The 22,341-nt window shown below is 47.5% G+C and overlaps 1 protein-coding gene across 1 annotated transcript; it reads left to right on the top strand.

Annotated features, from left to right (window-relative positions):
- The first annotated feature begins 20,018 nt into the window (after positions 1-20,018).
- ZNRF4 (zinc and ring finger 4) lies at positions 20,019-21,113 on the top strand. The gene has a single exon (XM_060233455.1). It carries the CDS (start codon positions 20,170-20,172, stop codon positions 21,067-21,069), a length of 900 nt encoding a protein of 299 aa, XP_060089438.1. The 5' UTR covers positions 20,019-20,169; the 3' UTR covers positions 21,070-21,113.
- The last annotated feature ends 1,228 nt before the right edge of the window (positions 21,114-22,341 follow it).

Here is a 22,341-nt window from a genome sequence, read left to right as displayed (position 1 = left end):
AGCAACAAGGGGAAGAATTCTGGAAGCATCCCTACAGTTTCCTTTCTAGAAAGTGCCCAAGAAGCTGTGCAATTGTCTACATGTCACATCATTGCCTTTGGGGGGGGGGAATAATTTCTGGAGTGAGCAATTCAGTTCACTGGACATTGGGTGCCGCTGGATCACTCTAAGGGTGTTTCGATGTCATTTCCTTTAATAGGATGCCTCCCTTTGTCTTAACCTGGGAATTGCCCTCTGACCTCTCCTCTCTCTGTTTGTCCTCTCTTCCCACATGGTCTTCCATGGAGACACATGTCTCTGCAGGTCTCTCCGCTAGAAACAATGCTCTCATACTCCCACACACATGATGCCGGACAAACCGGCCACTGGGAAAATGTGCCCTTTAGATCATGCTTCTCTCCCTCTCCATTTAACTGCAACCTGAATGTGAACTGCATCTACTTGAATAAATGTAAGTTCGCCTTTTTTGCAATATGCTTTCTTGAGAGATTTATTTACTGCACTCAGGATCCCGCTTCTGCAACTGGGCAAACTCAGCTCTATTAGCCAAGCCTCCCAATAATAATAACCTCAACAAAATGAGCGAATGCCAAAAACAGAAAATACCAGCATTAAAAAAAACAGCTGAGGACTCATCATGTTTTTGAAATAATTAACTGACCTTCTCTCCCCACTTCCTGATTTCTTTTGCGTGAAAACATTGCCAGCAGCTGCAGCCAGACTGGCCTTTGCCATTCGTGGTTGACAAACTCTCGCTGAGACTTTAAATTGGAGCAAAAATTGGAAAAAGAGAGAGAGTTCATAACAAAGAAGTAAGCAAACAACAACAGCTGTGTGAAGCAAGCAGCTGGCCTTGGCTTGTAAAAACCAGGGCCAGAATCCAATTTGGAGTATCCCATGACTGGGGTTCTTCAGAGCCAGAACATAACCCCAGGCAGCGTGTGCGATCCACCACTCCCCCTCCTTGTGGAAAAAACACTCCCCCTTTTTAATTTCTTTGGGTTGTTGTTGCAATAAGCTTACAAGCTTCTACAAAAGCAGAACAGCTGTTGTGTTGCCTCTGGCTTGCTGGCAACTCATGGTTCACATTTGGATGGGGGTGCTGAGCTCACTAACGCAGCAAGCAACACTGACATTTGTTGTTGCCTCGACATTCATTTAATGGTTCGGGGAACCTCATGTGTGGGTTTGCACCCTGTGATAATTAGACACCAAGAAAGATGCTGATTCCCAGCTGTGGATGCTCGAGCACTTGACGGTTCATTCTGCTTGCCGGTTGTGAGCAGGGAGCCAGTTTATGTTGAGCAGTTTGCTTGCTCAGTAGCAGCAGCTCTGGCCTGTTTGCCGCATTCTAACACTGCAGCACGTTGCAGTCAGCTGCTTTTCGCATATGCACATTTTCACACAGCCCGAGTGTCTTTGTTTCCCCTCTCAAGACCCTGGTGTCACTGCAAATTGCTGGGCAGCTTCATGAAATTAAGAAGGAACCAATCAGCCAACAAAAAGAGCCCCATGGTGCAGAGTGGTAAAGCTGCAGTATGCAGTCAGAGGCTTTCTGCTCACAACCTGAGTTTGATCCTGATGGAAGCTGGTTCAGGTAGCCGGCTCAGGTTGACTCAGCCTTCCATCCTTCCGAGGTCAGTAAAATGAGGATCCAGCTTGCGGGGGGTGGGTGGGATGTAGATGACTGGAGAAGGCAATGGCAAATCACCCTGTAAAAAGTCCGCTGTGAAAACATTGTGAAAGCAACGTCACCCCAGAGTTGGAAACAACTGGTGCTTGCACAGGGGACTACTTTTTTAAAATCAGTCAACAAACATTTATAATGAAATACCAGGGGAATTAGTGAAGTTCTCTCATGCATCAGCATTTTTGCACAGCTTTCTCGGAGTCACAGTATCCCCCACCCCTCAAAAATGATTGAATTACCTCACCCATGGCTCTGGTGATTTTGGACAGCAAATTCTAGAATTTTCTCCTAGAGCAGAGAGAGAACTGTTTTTCTTTAGAAGAGCATGTCAGTCATGTGGAAGTTGACAGAAGCCCTGATTCTGAGAGTCCTCCTAGCTGCTTGGTTGTCTGTATTGTCATAATTTCCATTTTATTGACATTCCCAGCCAAAGGCAGACAGGAAGAGGGACTTTGGTATCTGTGAACTGGGGGAGAGATCTTGATGCAAGGGTGTTGGCACCCGTCAACACTCTTTTTTGGGGGGGTAGGGGCTCACACACCTGCACACACATCATTTAATGATCTCAACAGTGATAGCTTGCATGTGTGGATGGGCCTGCCCAGATATTCCCGCAACTTTGGTTATCCTCTGCTGTCACCTCTGGTGTAAAAGTGCTATTCTGCTCAGCTGCCAGTCAGCTAGGGTATGATAATCAGGTTCTGAGAAATCAAGAGATGTTCAGGTACATGTCAAATCACCTCTCAGTGATTGGAGTTTGCTTACAATCAGGAGGTGACTGATTGTCATATTTGGAGGGGATTTTTACAGATGAGATTGGATGGCAATCCAAGGAAGGAGGTGGGGAGATGCTGTTGTTTTTTCCAGTTGCGTGTTGCTGGGCTCACTTGCTGAAGGTTTCAGCTAGCTGGCATTTGCTTTATAACCATGGCAGTAGGCACCTTTCCATGCAGTGATGTAGCCATCTTTCAAGGGTTTTTTTCAGAAGAATGCATGGAGAATCAGTGTTGTCCTATAACAGACTCTTATACATCTGTCACCAACTGTCTACAGTAAGGGTTTGTTATGGGGGCTGAATCTGACATGAGAGAACTTGTTGGGCCGGGCCATGTGTGTCATAAAATGTAATGCTTGGTAGCAAAGACTGAACTTTATAAAGGGCATAGACAAACACAGTTACAGAATTTTTTTTTACTTAAAACATTAGCATTCTTACAATATTTTGTTTAACAGTCTCTGAGAACTGACACCTCTTGCTCTGAATTATTGCATCAAAATCTGGAGACAATGACTGCTGTAGCAATCTTGAGAATGCTGTTCAGGTATGTATTTATAAGTTGCAAACCTACTTCCGATTTATTGCCATTCATTACAGAAAACTCGTGGTCAGTGTTCTGTGCCCTAGGACCCAGGGGAAAACATGAAATGGCTGGGCATTGTGAGCTTTTGTACATAAGTTGCTGCATGTGCAGGTCAAGAACGTGTGAAGGCACAATGCACAGACTAAGGGCTATGGGTTAATCTATAAAACTATAGTTTCCCCCCAAAAAATAACTCCTGTGTGGCAGTGCAAGAAGAGATACAGCAATGTATAGTGGTCAGTATCAGCCTACTATCTGGGAAGCCTGTGTTCAAAATCCCCAGTCTACAAAGGAAATGTGCTGGACACACACTCCCAGGGCGTTTTCGCACTGACCTTAATCGGCAGCGACGCCCCTCTTCAGCGCGCAGGATCTGCCCGGATTTCGCACCAATTGCCGCGGAGCACCCGGAAGAGCCGGAAAGTCCCGCGGCTTTTGCGGCGCAAATGGAAACTGCCAAAACCCAGTTTCCATTTGCGCCGCAAAAGCCACGGGACTTTCCGGCTCTTCCGGGTGCTCCGCGGCAATTGGTGCGAAATCCGGGCAGATCCTGCGCGCTGAAGAGGGGCGTCACTGCCGATTAAGGTCAGTGTGAAAACGCCCCCAGCCTAACGTAGCCACCTCACTGGCTTGTTGTTATTCCTCATCTAAACTGTTCACATTACTTTCCTACAGAGAAAGACTAGATCATGAGGGCATGAATACTGTGAAAAAGAGGAGGGGAACCCATTTGCACCCAGGAGTGCCCTGGCGAAAGCTTAACAACACACACACACATACACACTGCAGCAAGGCAAAAAGTTATTACCTTGAAACTGTATTGGTCTTAAAGGTGTTTTTTGCATTTCTCCCATGGGATTGAGGCAGCCAAGAAAAGCAGCCTCTTGCTCTTTCCCTCTACTGTGCAATTGAGAGAGCCTTGCACTCCAGGCTGTCTCAATTGCACCGTAGTGCTACAGAGTCAAGCTCCTCCATTGGCTGAGGCTCCACCTCCCTCCTCCTCCCTTGGGGAAGAGTGAGAGGCTGCTTTGCTCAGCTGCATTGCATGAGAGAAATACAAAAAGTACTGGCAAAAAAGTGAGAATGTTATTATGGATATATTGTGGAAGCACAGAAGTAGAACATTGCAATGGAACAAAAAAGGAGAGAAGGAAGCAAATGATGGCCAGTTCCTTGTAGGCCACATGCAAACTCTGTGGGAGCTGGGTCAGGCCTGTGGGCTGCACGTTTGACACCCCTAGTTTACAGCCAATATTTAAACATTTAGATGCACCAAGTTGCTTATAATAAATGCCTTCTCTCCTTTCTTTCACGGTGATCCTGATCTTGAAAAATTCCATCCATTCTGTTCCATACTTGGGTGAACTTTAAAAAAAAAAAAATGAGCCAGCATCTCATCAGATCTTCCAGCGATCCATTGCAGTGTTCTACAAACTCCCCTTCTGCTCATCCACAATATATCCATAATAACACGATGTATCCGAATGAGGATATGGCATATTCCCAGTCAATAATCCAGAACTAATCAGTGCAAGGGAGCTGAAAAGATTAGGAATGGAGTTCTCTTTTGGAACAGAGACATCTCAGATGGTACATTCTCTGGGAGAATTCCTATGTGGGAGAGAATTCGGAAGCTTTCCTGCGATACAGTAAATGACCTTTGTTATAAACAATAGCATACATCTGGGTGTTAGCTATACATCCTGAAAAATGCAAACCTCTTTACTTCAAAAGAGGGAAATTTTATTTAGCCTGTGGTGATGTCTAAGAATTTGGAGATATAGGAAAGTAACCGCTACAAATGCTCTTAGAATAGAGAAGGAGGAAATGCAGCACTTTTCCCATTCTCCTTTTTGTTCCTACATGTTGTCACTGTGAATGGTTTTGTCCATGCATTTTCACTGTTGGCATTTATGCTTCTTTTATGCAATTTATAAAGACATCCTTTACACAATATTTCTGTGCCAAAAGTTATGAAAAATGAGTACATTTTATAGGGATGGAAACTAGTGCAAGAAAAGAAAATGGCATGAAAATGAAGACTTAAGTATCTCATTTTCAGAGAGGAAAATCTTTTGTATTCCTGTGCCTCCATCTTCCTTCCTTCCTTCCTTCCTTCCTTCCTTCCTTCCTTCCTTCCTTCCTTCCTTCCTTCCTTCCTTCCTTCCTTCCTTCCTTCCTTCCTTCCTTCCTTCTTTCCTTCCCTCCTTCCCTCCCTCCTTCCTTCCTTCCTTCCTTCCTTCCTTCCTTCTTTCCTTCCTTCCCTCCTTCCCTCCCTCCCTCCTTCCTTCCTTCCTTCCTTCCCTCCTTCCCTCCCTCCCTCCTTCCTTCCTTCCTTCCTTCCTTCCTTCCTTCCTTCCTTCCTTCCTTCCTTCCTTCCTTCTGTTGAATCTTACCCCTGTTGAATCTTACCCCATAAAGTTTTTTAAAAAAACGTAATTTGAAACAGTGCACTCCAAAATCTATTTTCAGAGCTAGGACTCATAGCATTAAAAAGCTGGGCCCCTGAGCATGTGTAAACTGGATTTTCATCAGCCCCATATAATCACACCTAGCTGCTTGACATTAGAGGTTGGGGGGAGGCATGTTTCCCAACCACAAAGCTGGGCTACAAAACCTATGTGAGCCCTGATATTTTTTAATTCAAGAGAGAGTTGTGGCAGTTTTGGAAATGGAGAAAAATCCACACAGACTGAAATAAATAGTAGTCATTTTACAGAATGAAACAGAATTGCCAAAGATTTTGGAAGGCTTCTTATTGTCTGATTTCATTGCATTTCTTAGTAGTCTCTGGACAAGATCTCCATCTGGCTTTCTTTCTCTGCCACTGAAGACCACTGGCTTCCATCTCTTCCCCCTTGGGGTGCTACCCCCCCCCCAAAAAAAAAGAAAAGCCATCTGTCCCAATCTCCCATCCCCTGTGCCAAACCACGTTGCTCCTTCCCCTTCCAGTTACATAGCTGGCCTCTAAGAATGCACGGTGCAGCTAAGCTGTGAGCCTCCATTTCCCAAGGGTAATCTGCAAAAAGTACATGTTGTTATTGCTCGGGACTGGAGAACAGTCAACACGGTTTCAGTAATGCAGTTAGATGGATTGAAGTTCTTTGAAAAATAGAGGCAAACAAAATCACAGCTTTGCTGGCTGGATCCAGTTTGGGAATAAGGAAAAAGTGACCCAAGTAGACAAATGATCACATGCACAGGGGATGAATACGGAGTGGCTGTGGAATGAATTCCGATCGGCCATGGGCAGGAACAGAAGCAAGAGTTTTCACTGGCTCTAAATCCTCTTTATGACTCATGTGGGTAGTTTTGCTAGTAACAAAAGGACACTGGTGGCCTGAAGACAGGCTTTGGAATTAGCATTGCCAGTTCTGGGTTGCAAAACACCTGGAAATTGGAGGGGTGGGGAGGAGAGAGGCCTCATCAAGGGATAATGCTATAGAGTTCACCCTCCAAAGCAGACATTTTCTCCAGGGGAACTAATCTCTATTGCTTGAGGATTAGTTGGAAAGTGGGAGATCTTCAGGCTCTGCCTGATAGTTGGCAACCCCATTTGGCATGCTAAAGAGACTCCCCAAATATATGGAAATATATGGTTTAGTAGTATCAGCATTTTTTTCCAGTATCAGTAATTTTATTAGTTTGTAACCAGCAGTGGTTTAATAGATGACTCACTGGATATAATGCTAATGCTATGAAAAGTTGAAGGCAGCAGGAAAATACTAAAACCTAACTTGAGAGAGAGATTTGACTCAATAAAGGAAGCCATGACCCTTCGCTTGCAAGATCCAAGCAAGGCTCTCAATGATAGGACATTTGGAGACCATTAATTCATACGGTTGCCATAAGGTGGAAGTGGCTTGACAGCACATAACAGATGCAAATTAAACCACAGGACTGAGCATGCACAAGGAGAGAGGGGACAATGTGAGCAAGTGAGAGTCACTTAAAGGGATGGTAAGAAGCGAGGGGAGAAATTGGCCCACTCACTTCCTTGAGGTAGATTTCTGGAGGAGGATATTGGGAGGAAGGGGTGTCCAAATCATTTATCCACCCAGGTTGATATTCACTTTCAAAATAACTGATTTGATGCAAGTGAAGAAGTTACTGGAAGGCTGCCACCCATTTGCATTGCTTCATTTCTGCTTCTCTCCCAGTTGCCAGTCTCTTATTGGTGTCATTCTCCTTCATCTCCTTTGCCTCCACCACCCACAGCCTTTATTGGTCCCACTCTCCACTGGAAGCTGATTGGCTGTGGCAAACTATGATTTTGTTAAGTTAATGTCTGTGACATCATCTCATCAGGTATGGCACTGTGACATCATCAGTCAACCCACTGTGGGCAAGTAAGGGTGAGAACAGTGAGGGCAAAGGAAAGCAGGGCCAAGAAAAATAGCACTGAAACACAGTTCATTGTAAAAACATTCAAGGTAGCACACACAGGGCTCTCCCCATTTTTATCTTCACAACAGCACTATTAGGCAGGCTAAGTTGAGAGAGTGATTAACGCAAAGTCATTCAGTGAGCTTGAGGGCAGAGTGGGAGATCCATAATAGCTAAATAGAACTTCCATGGTCAGCGGCAGTATACCTCTCTGAATACCAAATTGGGGTCTTTCTCCTGACCTGCCGATGTAAGAAATAGCACTGCCCCAGATGGGGCTAATTTTCAGAATCAGGACATTTCTTTTATGCTCTTTGAGCATTCTAGATGCCTGTGGATGACTTTGTTGGCAACAGAATTCTGGATAAGAGCAGGGATAGAATTCTAGATTGAGAAAAAGGTCCCCATAGATAGCAGGATCAATACACCACTATCCAGAGTAGCACAAAATGCTGCAAGAAATAATAACCACAAAAGCAACAATGACAAGAATTTCCTAACCATTTTATTTATTTTCTATAAAGACCGTTTCAGAGATTAGCATGTTGGTCTGCAGTAGAACAGCCAAATTCGAGTCCAGTGGCAATTTAGAGACTAAAAAGATTTTTGGGGTAAGAACTTTAGAGAGTCAAATGTTACAAATTAGTCTGTGCTGAGTGAGGGCTTGGATTTCTCAGATGAAGTGCTACCTGCAGCTAGCCCTCAGCCTGTAATTGAACAGCTAGCTGCAGCTGGCTCTTAGCCAGCAGGAGAACAACCAGATGATCAGATGATCAGGAGTCACAGGCTACAGCTGAAACTGAGCCAATGAAGCAGTGAAGAAGTTTTCAGAAGTAACTCCCAACCCACCTAGATCACCCACACCCTTGCAGCGCTGATGCTGTCAATGGGTTGCAAGAGAGGAGAAGTGTTAGACTCATGGCCAGTCACCAGCTGTGAGTTGAAGAGATGAGCAAGTAGTTTCAGGATGACTGCAAAGGAATTGGCTGGGAGTTTAGCTCCTTAAGACTTGGCTGTACGTTCAATCGGAGAAGCAGCAGTTTGTGGATGCAACAAGTACATTTTCCTTCTGAGCCACTGACATTACCTCTGCAACCTTGGCAGGACCTGACAACTGGCTTTTCTCAAAACCCTGACCTTGGACTGGACTTGCTTCCTGGAACCCTAACCCTAGACTAGATTTTGGTAAGCCTACTCTCTGGAATGCCTGACTTTTGGATTGGACTTTGGTTATTCTCTGCAATGTTGCCTCTGACCTGCCTTGCTGAATCCCAGCACTTGCCTCCTGGGGAAGCTGTGCCGCTACATCAAAACTTCCTTTGTCAGGCCAGGAGTTTTGACTCTTGAAAGCTTCTTCTCCAGGGATTAGATAGATTCATGGAGGAGAAGTCTATCAGTGGCTACTAGCCCTGGTGATTGAGGGGAACCTCCATTTTCACAGGCACTAATCCCAGAGCCAGGAAGCAACATCAGGGAAAAGCCTTGGCCTTTGTGTCCTGTTGTTGGCCCTCCAGAAGAACTGGTCGGCCACTGTGTGAGACAGGATGTGTGAGACAGGATGCTGGACTAGAGGGACCACTAGTCTGATCCAGCAGGGCTCTTCTCATGTTCTTATGAAGGCCTCAGCCTCTATGCCCTGTTGTTGGCCTTCCAGAGGAACTGGTTGGCCACTGTCAGAACTTGGATGAACTTCAGATGAGTCCAATACTTGTTGCAAGTTAGGATCTTTATTGAAGAACGACAGTGCTATAGTAACGAAATAACAGTAATGGCGATTCTGGGCAGTTGGTTACATTTTATGCCCACAGCAAAGCATAATAAAACAATAATTCACACGGTCTCAGCGGTTGTCTCTTCTTCCCAGCTTTCATTATCAGCAAAGGAGGATGCCCCCCTGTTGCAAAGGCCAAACGGCCTGGCTTCAAAGGGCACCTGTGGATGTTAAGCAGAGACTCTTTGCCGCCTGCCATACTGCCCTAAATATTTGGCATAGCAGAGGGGCCTGGGTCAATGACCGCTGTCAGGCACTCTAAGTTACAACATGGAGTCAGTTTAGTCAAAGCAAAGCATTCAAAGTTACAAGTTCTGACATACTGCCCCCCCTAAGCTCTTCGGCTTGGGCTTGTGCGGTTACAGTAGGTGAAATTTCTTTAGTAATTGCGGTGCAGATACATCACTAGCCTTCACCCATTCATCACAACTGGGGGGGAAGTATTTCCATCTGATCAGGTAGTACAGTGTCCCCCTCTGGACTTTAGAGTCCAGGATTTCTAACACCTCATGGTGACTCTGACCCTTCACTATAGTCGGAGGCGGCTCCGGGGGACGAGGATGGAATTGCGTAGCTCCAGGATCCTTGCGAAGAAGGCTGCAATGAAAAACAGGGTGGATCTTACTCAGGGATTTGGGCAGCTCTAATTCCACAGTTACTTTGTTGATAACCTTTTTTATTTTGAATGGACCCAGGTACTTTAGGGCGAGTTTGCGGCACCCTTGTGGGAGGGGCAAGTTTTTGGTGGACAAAAATACTGTCTCGCCCTCCTTCAGCTCCCATTGCGGGGCATGTTTTTTGTCAAAGTGTCTTTTGTACTCCTTCTTTGCCTCCTCCAGGTTTTCCTGGATCACTTTCCACCCTTCCTTTATTCCCTCCCACCATTGCTGACACGAAGTGGGTTCTTTCGGTCCCGCAGGGAGGGGGAGGTTTGGGAAGGGTTTTCCCTCGTAACCGTTCACTATCTGAAAGGGGGAGGTTTTGGTGGAGCTGTGGAGGCTGTTATTATAACCGTACTCGGCGAATGGTAGGAGGTCCACCCAGTTCGTTTGTTGGTAATTGATGTAACATCTCAAGTACTGCTCTAGAAGCCCGTTCACCCTCTCCGTCTGTCCGTCCGTTTGCGGGTGGTAAGCGGAGCTAAGGCCCTGTTCGATGCCAGCTAGCTTGCAAAACTCCCGCCAGAAGTTGGCAACGAACTGTGGCCCGCGGTCACTAATGACCTTCTCAGGGAATGAGTGTAGGCGGACCACGTGATTAAAGAAAAGTTGGGCCAGTTTTTTGGCTGTGGGTAATTTCTTGCAGGGGATGAAGTGGGCTTGCTTTGAGAAAGTGTCTACCACCACCAGTATCACTGTCTTCCCTTGGGACGGAGGGAGTTCTACTATGAAGTCCATAGATACCACGGCCCATGGGCGGCTGGCTGTAGGGAGAGGGACGAGGTGGCCGGGAGGTTTTCCCCCCCGGCGTTTAGACATGATGCAAGTAGGGCATGCTAGTACGAATTTTGACACGTCTCGTTTTAGCTTTGGCCACCAGAATTGCCGGGTAATTAAATTGAGGGTTTTTACGTACCCAAAATGCCCTGCTAGACGGCTGGAATGGCTTTGTTCTAGGACCTCTTTCCTCATGGATTTGGGCACGTAAATCTTCCCCTTATGGAACCACAGTCCCCCCTCCCCTTGCTCTAGTCCTTTGGGGCGCTCCGCTCCTTCTAAGTCTGCCTCTGATGCCAAGCGCTCCTTCGGTGGTAACCCCGGGGTTTCCGTCTTTTTCCCTGAACGGGTGGTGACCCCTCCTGCTACTGCTGAGGGAGGGATGAGGGAATCAATTACTTCCTCCCGCTGACTGTCGTGCTGGGGCATACGTGATAGTGCGTCAGCCAAAAAGTTCTTAGTGCCCGGGATATGTTTTAGCACGAAGTCGAATTTAGCGAAGAACCCCGCCCACCGGATTTGTTTGGCAGTCAACTTGCGGCGTCCCGTGAGGGCTTCTAGGTTCTTGTGGTCGGTCCAGATCTCAAATGGGACTCGTGCACCCTCTAACCAGGACCTCCATGTTTTCAATGCAAACATTACTGCGAAAGCTTCTTTGTCCCATACCGACCAGTTTCTTTTCTCATTGGAAAATTTGTGAGAGATATAGGCGCAGGGACGCAGTTCCCCCTCTTCGTTCCTCTGCATCAATATGGCTCCTACGGCGACGTCGGAAGCGTCGCATTGGACCACGAATGGTTTTAATTCATTGGGGTGAGCCAATATTGGTTCAGAGGTGAAGAGCTGTTTGAGTTCTTGGAAAGCTCTGTGGCACTCCGGCGTCCAGACTAAGCGCGCCCCGGGTTTTTTCTCTGCCTCCCCCTTCCCCTTGGTTTTTAGAAGTTCTGTGAGGGGGAGCATCACCCGGGCGAACCCCTGAATGAATCCGCGGTAAAAATTTGCGAACCCGAGAAAAGATTGTAGCTGCCGTCGGGTTCGGGGTGGTTCCCAATCTAGAACCGCTTGGATTTTTGCGGGATCCATCGCCAGTCCCTCCCCCGACACTCGGAATCCCAAGTAGTCTAGTTCCGTCTTGTGGAACTCACATTTGGATAGTTTGGCATACAATTTGTTTTTACACAGCGTAGTTAACACTTTTCGCACCAGGGGTACATGTGACTCAAGGTCTTTCGAATAAATAATGATGTCATCAAGGTACACCACCACCCCCTTAAATAGAAACTCTCTTAACACTTCATTTATAAAGTTCATAAAAAACCCCGGCGCGCCCTGAAGCCCGAATGGCATCACTAGATATTCAAACTGTCCCATAGGGGTGTTGAACGCAGTCTTCCACTCGTCTCCCTCCTTAATCCGTACGCGGAAGTATGCGTCCCGGAGGTCGAGTTTAGTGAAGATTTTGCCCTCGGCCACCGTGTTCAAAAGGTCTCTTATCAACGGGATCGGGTAAGCATTTGACATAGAAATCCCGTTTATCCCGCGAAAATCTGTGCAAAGCCTAAGCCCCCCGTCCTTTTTCTTACGGAAGAGCACAGGGGCTGCGTGGGGGGCCGTGGCTGGCCGAATGAAACCCCGTTTCAAATTTTTGTCAATGAATTTCCTCAGCTCCGCTTTCTCTGCCCAGCCCATCGAATACAGTTTCGCCTTTGGTAATGTTTGCCCTGGGATTAGTTCGATGGCACAGTCCGTAGGGCGGTGCGGGGGGAGTTCGTCCGCTTCCCGCTCACTAAATGCTTTTTTCAAGTCCCTGTATTCTTTGGGAATCGATCCTATCTCCTCGAGTGTAAGGCAGAGTCTTTCCTTCTGGGGGGGTGCTTTCGGGCCCCATTCAGGTTTCCAGTGGTGGTGTTCACACCGCCAGTCCGGGAACCGCACAATTTGCTCAGCCCAGCGGATGTCCGGTTGGTGTCTGGCTAACCATCCCGACCCCACCACCACATCGAAAGAGCATGACGGGGCTATGACGAAAGTTTCTATGCCCCAATGCTCCTCGGTCCCCACGGGGATTGCCTGGGTCTCTAGGGTGCATGGTTCCCCCCTCATGGTTGACCCGTCCATCTGTTCGAATTGGATGGGATGAGGCAGGGGGGACGTGGCTAACCCGAGCGCTTCCACCAAGCGTGGAGTGATAATGTCTCTCGTGCACCCGGAATCAATCAGGGCCCGGGCGTGCATAAATCTCTTTAAATTGGGGTTCAAAAGGGTGACCGCCATGAACAAAAGCCCCCCAGTAACTCTCACCGTTAGTAGTGCCGGCGTTTTGTCGACCTGCCTCGCGGCACTGGTTAAAGCAGGTCGCTGTCGTTTCCCGCCGACTCTTGGTCCCAGGACTCCTCACTGGATTCTTCTATGGTGGTAACTTCCTCGTCAATCGCCAAGGAAGTGGCGACGGTGCCCCGACTGGGCTCCTTCGCGCGCCCGCCTTTCTTCTTCGGTGCGGTGGGTGCTTGTTTGGTCAGCGTCGGAGTTGGTGTTGGCTTCACCGGGCAGTTCGCGGCCAGGTGATTTGGATCCCCGCACCTGAAGCACTTTCGGGTGGCGGTTGAGGGGGTCGAGGTTGTGGGGCCTCGCTTGCCCTCCGTCTTGCTCGGGGAGGGGCTCGACTTTACTCCCTTCTTACCCTGCTGTTGGCGCCGCATCCCAACGTGCTGGAGGTCGGTCTCCACTTCTCCAGCTAGTTGAATCCATCCCACCAGGGTGTCTGGTCTCCCTTGGTGGTAGCATCGGTCTAAGATGTTCGCGTTCAGGCCGTTTTTGAACGCGGTATACTTCATTACTTCATTCCAGCCCCTGGCAGCCGCGCAGTGGCCCATGAACTCGGTAGCATACTCGCGCGTAGTGCGGTTGCCTTGTTCTATTCTTTGGAGAGCCGCGACGGCTTTCTCCTCGCGTAGGGGATCTCCGTACTGGCGAAGCATCGCCTGCAGGAAATCTGCCACGGTGGCCAACTCGGGTTTTCGACCTGTGTAGAGCCCCACATACCATTTCTGAGCCGGTCCCCTCAATCTGGCGATGTGGGCTACACGGCTTGCTTCTGTGGGGTAGCCCGCTCCCCAGTGCGTGAAAAACGTGTTGCACTGGGTCGTGAAGTACTCCACCGCTTCCCCGTCTCCGTCGAAGGTGATTTTCAGTTCCCGGTGCCCCCCCCCGTCTCCCCCGACTGGGGCGGCAGGGGCTGGGATCACCGGAGCGACCGGCCCACCAGCCGGTGGAGCCGGGGGCCCTACTGGGGGGCCGGCGGGGGGTCCCGCGGGTGGCCCAGCTGGGGGTCCCGCTGGAGGGCCTACTGGGGGGCCGGCTGGCAGTCCTGCTGGAGGGCCAGCCGGGGGCCCCGCCGGAGGACCGGCCGGGGGGCCCGCCGGAGGACCGGCCGGGGGGCCTGCTGGCGGGCCGACTGGTGCACCGCCTGGGGGGGCGGCCGGTCCTCCCCCTGGGATCTGTCCCGCGGCCACGACTCCCTGGAGCGTGCGTATTTGGTCTCGAATCGCTCCTATGTTCTGCTGCATCTCCTCCGCCATCAGGGTACGGGAGGCGTGGACCTCGTCGTGGATCTCTCTCACCCAATCGAACAATTCGTTGCGTAGTGTTCGGATCGGGTCCCCTCCGCCATAGGTGCCGAGCCCCTCGTCTCTGGGCTCGTCCTCGTCCCCTTCTCCTGCGCCCGCTGCGAGGACCCGGTAGCGCTGTTCCGCGGCCTCCATAGTGGCCGTAGACTTTCTCGGACTCCAGGTTCGTGGAGGGAAAGCGTCGACGGAAAACGGCGCGGGGACTTTAATCTTCCTCCTCGCCCCGGTTACCTTCGGGTCGAGGGGTTCTTCATCTGGTGGGAGGCTGGGCTCTCCGTTGTCTGGGGCCAGTGCCGCCATCGGGCCAGATTGCCAGCACAGATAAGTCCAACAAAAGGATTACTGTTATAATGTCAGAACTTGGATGAACTTCAGATGAGTCCAATACTTGTTGCAAGTTAGGATCTTTATTGAAGAACGACAGTGCTATAGTAACGAAATAACAGTAATGGCGATTCTGGGCAGTTGGTTACATTTTATGCCCACAGCAAAGCATAATAAAACAATAATTCACACGGTCTCAGCGGTTGTCTCTTCTTCCCAGCTTTCGTTATCAGCAAAGGAGGATGCCCCCCTGTTGCGAAGGCCAAACGGCCTGGCTTCAAAGGGCACCTGTGGATGTTAAGCAGAGACTCTTTGCCGCCTGTCTCCCTGCCCTAAATATTTGGCATAGCAGAGGGGCCTGGGTCAATGACCGCTGTCAGGCACTCTAAGTTACAACATGGAGTCAGTTTAGTCAAAGCAAAGCATTCAAAGTTACAAGTTCTGACAGGCCACTGTGTGAGACAGGATGCTGGACTAGAGGGACCACTGGTCTGATCCAACAGGGCTCTTCTGATAGTCTTAAGGTGTTGCTGGACTTTAATCTAGCTATTATTTTCTGCTAACCAAACACAATTGAAAGATGAAATGAGATCCTCCCATCCAAGATAAGCATCAGCTAGCCTCACCCTAAACTAAGCCTACCTGATGCTCTGAGAGGACCTTTTGATGCTCTTTTGCAAGTTCTTCTGGGATCTGAGAGTTCATTAACATGTGAAAGTATCCAGACCAAGGAGCTGACTCACCTGGATGCTTGGGATAAGCAAGGGAAAATAAGTCTGGTTATAAAGTATTTGGGGTCAGGCTGGGAGTTGAGAGAGCACACCTGCTTTTAAGACAGAATAATCACAGGAGATTAAGGAATAGCCCAAACAAGACAAATGTGAGAGGAGGGGGATAACGGAAGTCTTATGGTGACTCAGACTGGAGGTGCCCCAGTGTGTTTAGAAGCTATTATTAAATCATGTAAACTGCTGTGTGCTTTTGGAAGAAACAAGATTACCTTGCATGTTCTTTTTAATAACATGGGGGGGGAAGGAGGAGACCAAATGGCCACATCCTGAGAGGGGAAGTGCAAAACCAGGCAAAGGCACTGCCTGCCTAGAATTCTCTCCATTTTTATCCTTTCTGGAAGCATCATACAGACTTCATTCCCCCTTCTTTTTAAATCTTCACAACAAGGTAGACTAGGCTGCGGTAGAGTGTCTGGCCCAAGATCACCCAGTTCACTTTGGGTCAGAGTTGGGATTGAATCTGATCCCAATGAATCTGATCTGACCCTCTAACAAATATGCCACACTTCTTCTTCCAGAAAGGAATGAGAGGGGGTGATTTACAGGAAGATACCCCATAGTCCATAAAAATGGAATTTTATGGAGAAGTTAGTAGAATTGCCCTTGACTGTAATTGTGGTTCATCAAGTGGTCTTCTGTTCAGACACACAGAGACCTGCACACAGGACCATTCCCCTCTGAGATGCAACAAAAGTCATGAAGACAAACAGCTGACTCAGGACAGGGGTCACCCTCACTCTGGGAAGACAAACGTGGATTATCCTGGTTTCAACCCAAAATGCCTTGTGATGAACACATATGCATATGTAAAACTGGCTTCTACTGAATTAGACCACCCCTCCTTGGTCCATCCAGGTGAGTGTTGTCTCCTCAGACTGGCAATGGCTCTCCAGGGTCTCAGGACCCTTCCCATCACTCCCTCCTTGATCCTTAACTGAAGTTGCTAAGGACTGAACCTGGGACCTTCTGCTTGCCTCACAGATTCTCTCTCACTGAGCCTGAGCATGTGGCAAACCATGATTTGAGCCTGAGCATCAGAACATTGGTTAATATTGTCCAGTATGGCCGATTCTGATTGGTAGCACCTCTAAAAGTTCTTGGGCAGCTCTTTCTACCATCCCATTCATGTCTTGGCCTTCCTTCAAGCAGGACAACTTATTTTGTGTCTCCGCCCCATCCCACCCACATTTTATCATTTCATCAACCCTTTTAGGTTGATGTTAGATATATGGAAGTTAGGCTGAAAGAGTGTGACTGATCCAAGATCACTCAGCAAGTTTCCCTAGCTGAGTGAGGATTCAAAGCCAGCTCACCCTGGCCCTAATCTAATCTCTACACCACACTGGCTTTCTACTGTTACTGGAAGATTCTTTTAACTGGAGGTGCTGGAATGGAACCAGAGATCATTTGGATTCAATGAATGGTCTTTGCAAAGATGCCATGTCTCCATTTCCTGTGCAGTTTGTAGCAGAATCCAAAATATCAACCCACAGTGCAGGAAAGTGTCCAGGTATTATATTGTGAGAACAGCACACACAATCTTTACTTATGAACTCTCTCCAGAACACCTTGGATAAAGCTGACAGTGTGGCCATCAAATAACAACAAAAGGTGTTATATAAGCTTTGCCAATGGGCCTAGCTCACTCCTGAGTCTGGATGATGAGAGCAGATTCTATATTGCTGGAGCACAGCACTGCCATGCTGCCATAACCTGCTGTGCTGGTGTTAAAAGACTCTGCTGTAAAGTTCCGTTTGAGATTCCACCCCAAGGGCTCTCATGTTGGCTTCTTTCTGTGGTCCTTTTGTACTGACTCTGGGGAAATCACCATCTGGTCACAATGATACATGCTGAAAGAACCTCAAAGCTGGACTACTGCTGTGAGCTCCACATGGAACCACCTTGAAAACTATACAAAAACAGCAGCTGGTGAAGAAAATGGCAAGTGATTTTGGCTAGTCAGAGAGGTTGCATGTATTCCAAACCTTCAAATAAATTAAAATTCTGCCACTAGGCAATTCAATGTAGAGCCAAGAGAAGCTGAACCTATATAAATGATCCTTATTGAGATAATCTGCTTGAATATGTTACACAATTTATTCAGCCTCTGCTAGTTGTGGGCAAGGCAGGGAAGCAGAGCTGACCAAAATTTTGTCCCCAGCCTCTGTATTCAGCCATCTCTTTGTAATGGGATCACACACCACACGTCGCAGCCAAGGGGGATAGAAACTTGAATGTTAGAAAGAAAAGAGAGATAAAGAGGGTGGGAGGGACAAAAAGGAAGGGGAAAGGGAGAGGAGGAAACGGAAAGGGATGAAAGGGAAGGAGGTAGATGAAGATACTTTGGTGAGTGATCAGTTAAAAACGGAGCTGACTGCTTCTCCCTTTCATCAAGTTTGTCTCTTCCTTCAAGTGCCAAAGCGGGACCTTTCCCTGTAATTGCTCGTCTCTCACGCAGCCTCTGCTGCATCTCCTTTGTGGCTTGTTGACATTTAAATAAATCAAAATCCTAACGAGCAAGTAGATTGCAGCAGGCCCAGAGGAGCTGGGGATGAGGGAATGTCCCAAAGATGGAGGGAAGTCATTGTATTTCACAAGCCCACCTGGCAGAGGGACACAATTGTTGTTCAAGGGCCCAAGGATACAAAGGAGGGGGTGAGGATATTTGATGCTCCCCAAATGCAGGGGATGGTAGTGTGGAATTAACTGTCATATCTCTGACCCTGTTGTTCTCTAGCTCTAGGATTTCTCTAGCAAGCCCCCTGTCAACACTGAGGCACACTCTGAGTCAGTAGCAGGAGCCCCAAGTTGGAGACTGTGAAACCAGAGTTGTGATTCAGAAGTCAAGGATGATAAACCTATAGTTGCAAGCTAGGATTCACAAGCTAAGGGCCAGAAAACAGGGAACCAGTAATCCTGGCCCAGGAGCCATGCACAAAGAATCAGATGCCAGGGATCATGGTCCAGAAACCCAAATTCATAAACTTTAAATCACAAGCCATGGATCTGAAACAAAATGGCCATGACCCAGAAGTCATGGCCCACAAACCTGAGCTAATGAATTATCAGTTGTCCTCTTTCCTCCATCAGAGCAACCTCTTCTATGCCCAGGAACTCTCCAAAGTCCTGAAGCACTTGATTCTGACCAGTTGCCTCTTGTTCATTGATTCCTGTTCTAGATAAGTTTCAAATATCTCCTGTTTGCATCCTGTGGTTTGGCCTAAAATAGAAGATACATTGAAGGAGGAAGAGCAGTTATACCCTGGTTTTCTGTACTCTAAGGAGTCTCATCACCTTCCCTTTTCCCCACAACAGGCACCTTGTGAGCGGATCAAACCTGGTTCTCAAGATTAGAGTCCACCACTCTTAAACACTACACCATACTGGCTCTCTCAAAAAGATCAATCTTATATATTTAAAAAACCCAAATTTCTAGTTAATATGGCTGCTGGGATAAAGGCATGTAGGCTGCTAATTGAATACTCAGATGGATTCAGTTCTGCTTGGCAAACTGAGACACCTGCTCAGTTGAGAACTAGCTCAGCTCGTTCCAAGCCAGTTGCAGAACTGCACCCTTCCACACACTCAGTGATATCAATCAGACCTTGTCATTCTTCTGATGGTCCAAAAGCATGATGGGTCAGTTCCCTCGCCCTGACATAAAAAGACCCTCCCCTTTCCAGACTCACTTGTGGCTAATGCTGCAGCAGTTGAGGAATGGAAGTCTTTCTCCTCTTTCCCCCTTTCATGGTCTAGAATGCAGCAACAGCATGGACAGAAGTTCTTGGAACCTATGAAATGTGACATCAGGTGCCCGGAGGAAATGCCCTGGACACTTGGATCTCTGCCATAGCAGTGTGCCCAGTGCTAAAGAGGAGGAAGAGAGGAGACCAGAGGTGAGATGGAGAGAGACCTCATTCCTCCTACTAAGCAAGGAGGAGAAAACACTAGAGAGTAGCTGTGTAAGTGGATGGATGATTCCTCCACTTGGATTAAAATCTGAGTTGAGGATGGGGAATTTAATCTGTGTTCAAGCCAATTGGTTCTGTAGTTGAGTGATGAGCATGCATATGTGACCCAGCCTTAAATTCACAAGATACTGAAAAGTGGGTAGAGATGGGGGTGATCCTTCTAGACTTTGGGGTATAGGGAAGATTCTCTCCTGGTTTTTTTAAATTCTGTTTTATTTTTATTTTAAATTTCCAACATTCTCGACATATTAAAGCAGTAAATCACATGTATCAAACAGCAATTAATCTCACATTTAAAACCCATCCCCAAACTGAAATTTGATCATAAACCTTCCTAAGATCATTATATCCTAGATCTAATAATTATTCGTATAGGTAATTTAATAATTTACTACAGTGCTTATATTCTTATATCTAAATTGCGCCATACAACTATAAATTACACTTAATTATGCTAAGCAATGGTTTTCTCTCCTTCTGGCTCTGTCTCTGTCTCTCTCCACACACACACATCTGTCTTCCTCTCTATTCATCAGTCAACCACTGATTGAGTGATGTCATAAGGGCTTATGCTGCTTCAAACAACTAGTGTTGAGCAGTGGGGGGGGGTGGGATGAACTGCAGAGGAAAGTGGGAGGTAAACACTGTGAACTATCAAAGCCACTGCTAAGGAAGGCACCGTCACCGTCCGTGTCTTGCTTTTGATGTTGCCGTGAAGAACCCAAAACAGCACTCCAAGATGCCCGGGTGAGACTCAGATGTTCCTCCAAACTACCCATTCCACCATTCCATCTATAGAAGATAATCTCCAACATGAGATTCTTATTCCTATCTCATCCTTCCTTGCTCATCTTTTTGTTGCTACTAGAGACCATCTTGGGGAAACCCTTCGTCCATCTGGTCTTTTCCCACAATTCCACCTGCCTTGATTCTCAAGCTGTGCCTGCGTGCTTTGGCCCACCACTCTCACGTGCAGGTCTGAAGGGCTATCTCTTTGAAGCTGTGCCTGCCAATGCCTGCCACCCTATAAAAGTCCCACCAGTCTCCACAAGCTCTATTGTGCTCATCCGCAGGTATGACTGCCCCTTCAGCATCAAGGTGCTCCATGCCCAGAAAGCTGGGTACCAAGCAGCTGTCATCCATAACCTCCACTCCGACTTGCTGGTGAGCATGACTGTTGAAGTGGAAAAGGCACGTCAGCAGATCTTGATCCCTTCCCTCTTCATTGGGGAGACAGCTGCTAAGCTCCTGAGACAAGTGGTCCATTCTAAAAATGAAACTGAAGTCAGAGTGGTGATACCTCAGGGCTACTACAATCCCTGCTGGGACAACATCGGAATCGCTATTTGGGATCCAGCTCGGCATCACCTGCAATATTGGCCAGGCTATTGTACCCAGCAGATGATCATCGGGTTCATCCAGGAGTTTGGTGTTGTGATTCTCCTAAGCATGGGCCTCAGTTTCATCATGGTTGCTGGTTGCATGAAATGGTGCTGGAGGAATAAGGGGATCAAAGTGAAGACCTTCAAAACAGGGGACAAGTATGACTTGTGTGTCATCTGCATGGCTGAGTATGAAGCAGGCGACAAGCTGAAGATTCTCCCTTGCGCCCACGCCTATCACAACACTTGCATCAATACGTGGCTTCTCATCCAGCCAAGAACTGGGAAGATTTGCCCAATCTGCAAACAAAATGTCAACATGGCAACCTAGGGACCTGAGGAGCAAGCCATTGCTGGGTGGCAAGAGAAAGAAGCTGGGGGGAAGGAGGGGGGAACTCCCAGAAGGCTGCAGGCCACCTGGAAAAATTGGAAACAACAAAATTCACCCAAATGCCAGCTGTTGTCCCCTTTGTTCTTTTGCTATGAGTCTGGGTTTAATTTTCAATGCAAGGGGTGCATGTGGTCATGCAGCATGGTTTCCCCCCAAACAATAAAGTGCATGTCTCTGGGAAGCTTCCAGGGCTGGCCATCTGGAGGAGGAGGCGGCAAATAAAAACACAGTGGAGAGCTTCATGAACTGGGAAGCTGAAGGGAAGGACAGAGAAGACAGTGGGGGAGTCTCTGAACACCTTGGTCTTTGCCTCAAAGAAAAGTCACTTAGACTAAGAAGCAGTTCAGATGCAGAGGTTTTAGAGGTCTGAGAGAACCTTTTGTATTGCCCACTCAGTTGACCTCCTGAAGGCATCTGGCCCATGAATAGTCCATTTGTCATCCACTAGGACAAGGGTCTTCTCAGTGGCTACCCCCTCCCTGTGGAACCAGCTCCCTGAAAAAATTCATGCCCCACAAGATCAATTAAACTTCCACAGGACTGGCAAGGCTGCCTTGTTTTGTGCAGCATTTAATTAACGAGAATGAGTGATCTGGCTGGACGGCCAGATTTGTTCCAGAACTGACGACCAGTTTAATTTTAATTAGAATCCCTGTTATTATATTTATTTGTATTAGTAGATTTTATTATCTACTTTAATAAGCTTTAATGATGAATTGTGTATGCTGTGAACTATCCTGAGGAGAGGGTGCAGGATATAAATCAAGTAAATAAATGAATTGCTGTAATACCCCTCTTTGGCCAGTCATACTGGTGGTGCTAATGAGCACTCAACAGCTCAATTATCTGGTAAGCTTTCATAGCAGCAAGTAGAGTAAGATGCCTGAGCTGGGGTTCCAGAACTCCTAATTTTGACCACTGCTGACTTAAAAAAAACTTTTAAGATGAACAATGGGTGGTTTCACGCACACTAAATGATCAGTTTCAGTCCACTTTACATGCACTTTGGCAATCATTTGCCAATGGATTTTCCCATTTTGCACAGTAAAATCCAGTTGCAAAGTGCATTAAAGAGCATTATTCAGTGTGTGTGAAAGTGCTGCAATGCTGTGCTTACAAAGTACCTGCCCACCCATTGCAGATTCCAACACTTAAGATCTGCTGCAGAGGTTGAACCTCCTAGTGATTGTTCTTCATTTTCAGGAATTTTGA

The sequence above is a fragment of the Heteronotia binoei genome, chromosome 2 (assembly GCF_032191835.1).
Source record: "Heteronotia binoei isolate CCM8104 ecotype False Entrance Well chromosome 2, APGP_CSIRO_Hbin_v1, whole genome shotgun sequence".
In the NCBI taxonomy this organism is placed as follows: Eukaryota; Metazoa; Chordata; class Lepidosauria; order Squamata; family Gekkonidae; genus Heteronotia; species Heteronotia binoei.
This window is presented reverse-complemented; position numbering and strand designations above follow the sequence as displayed.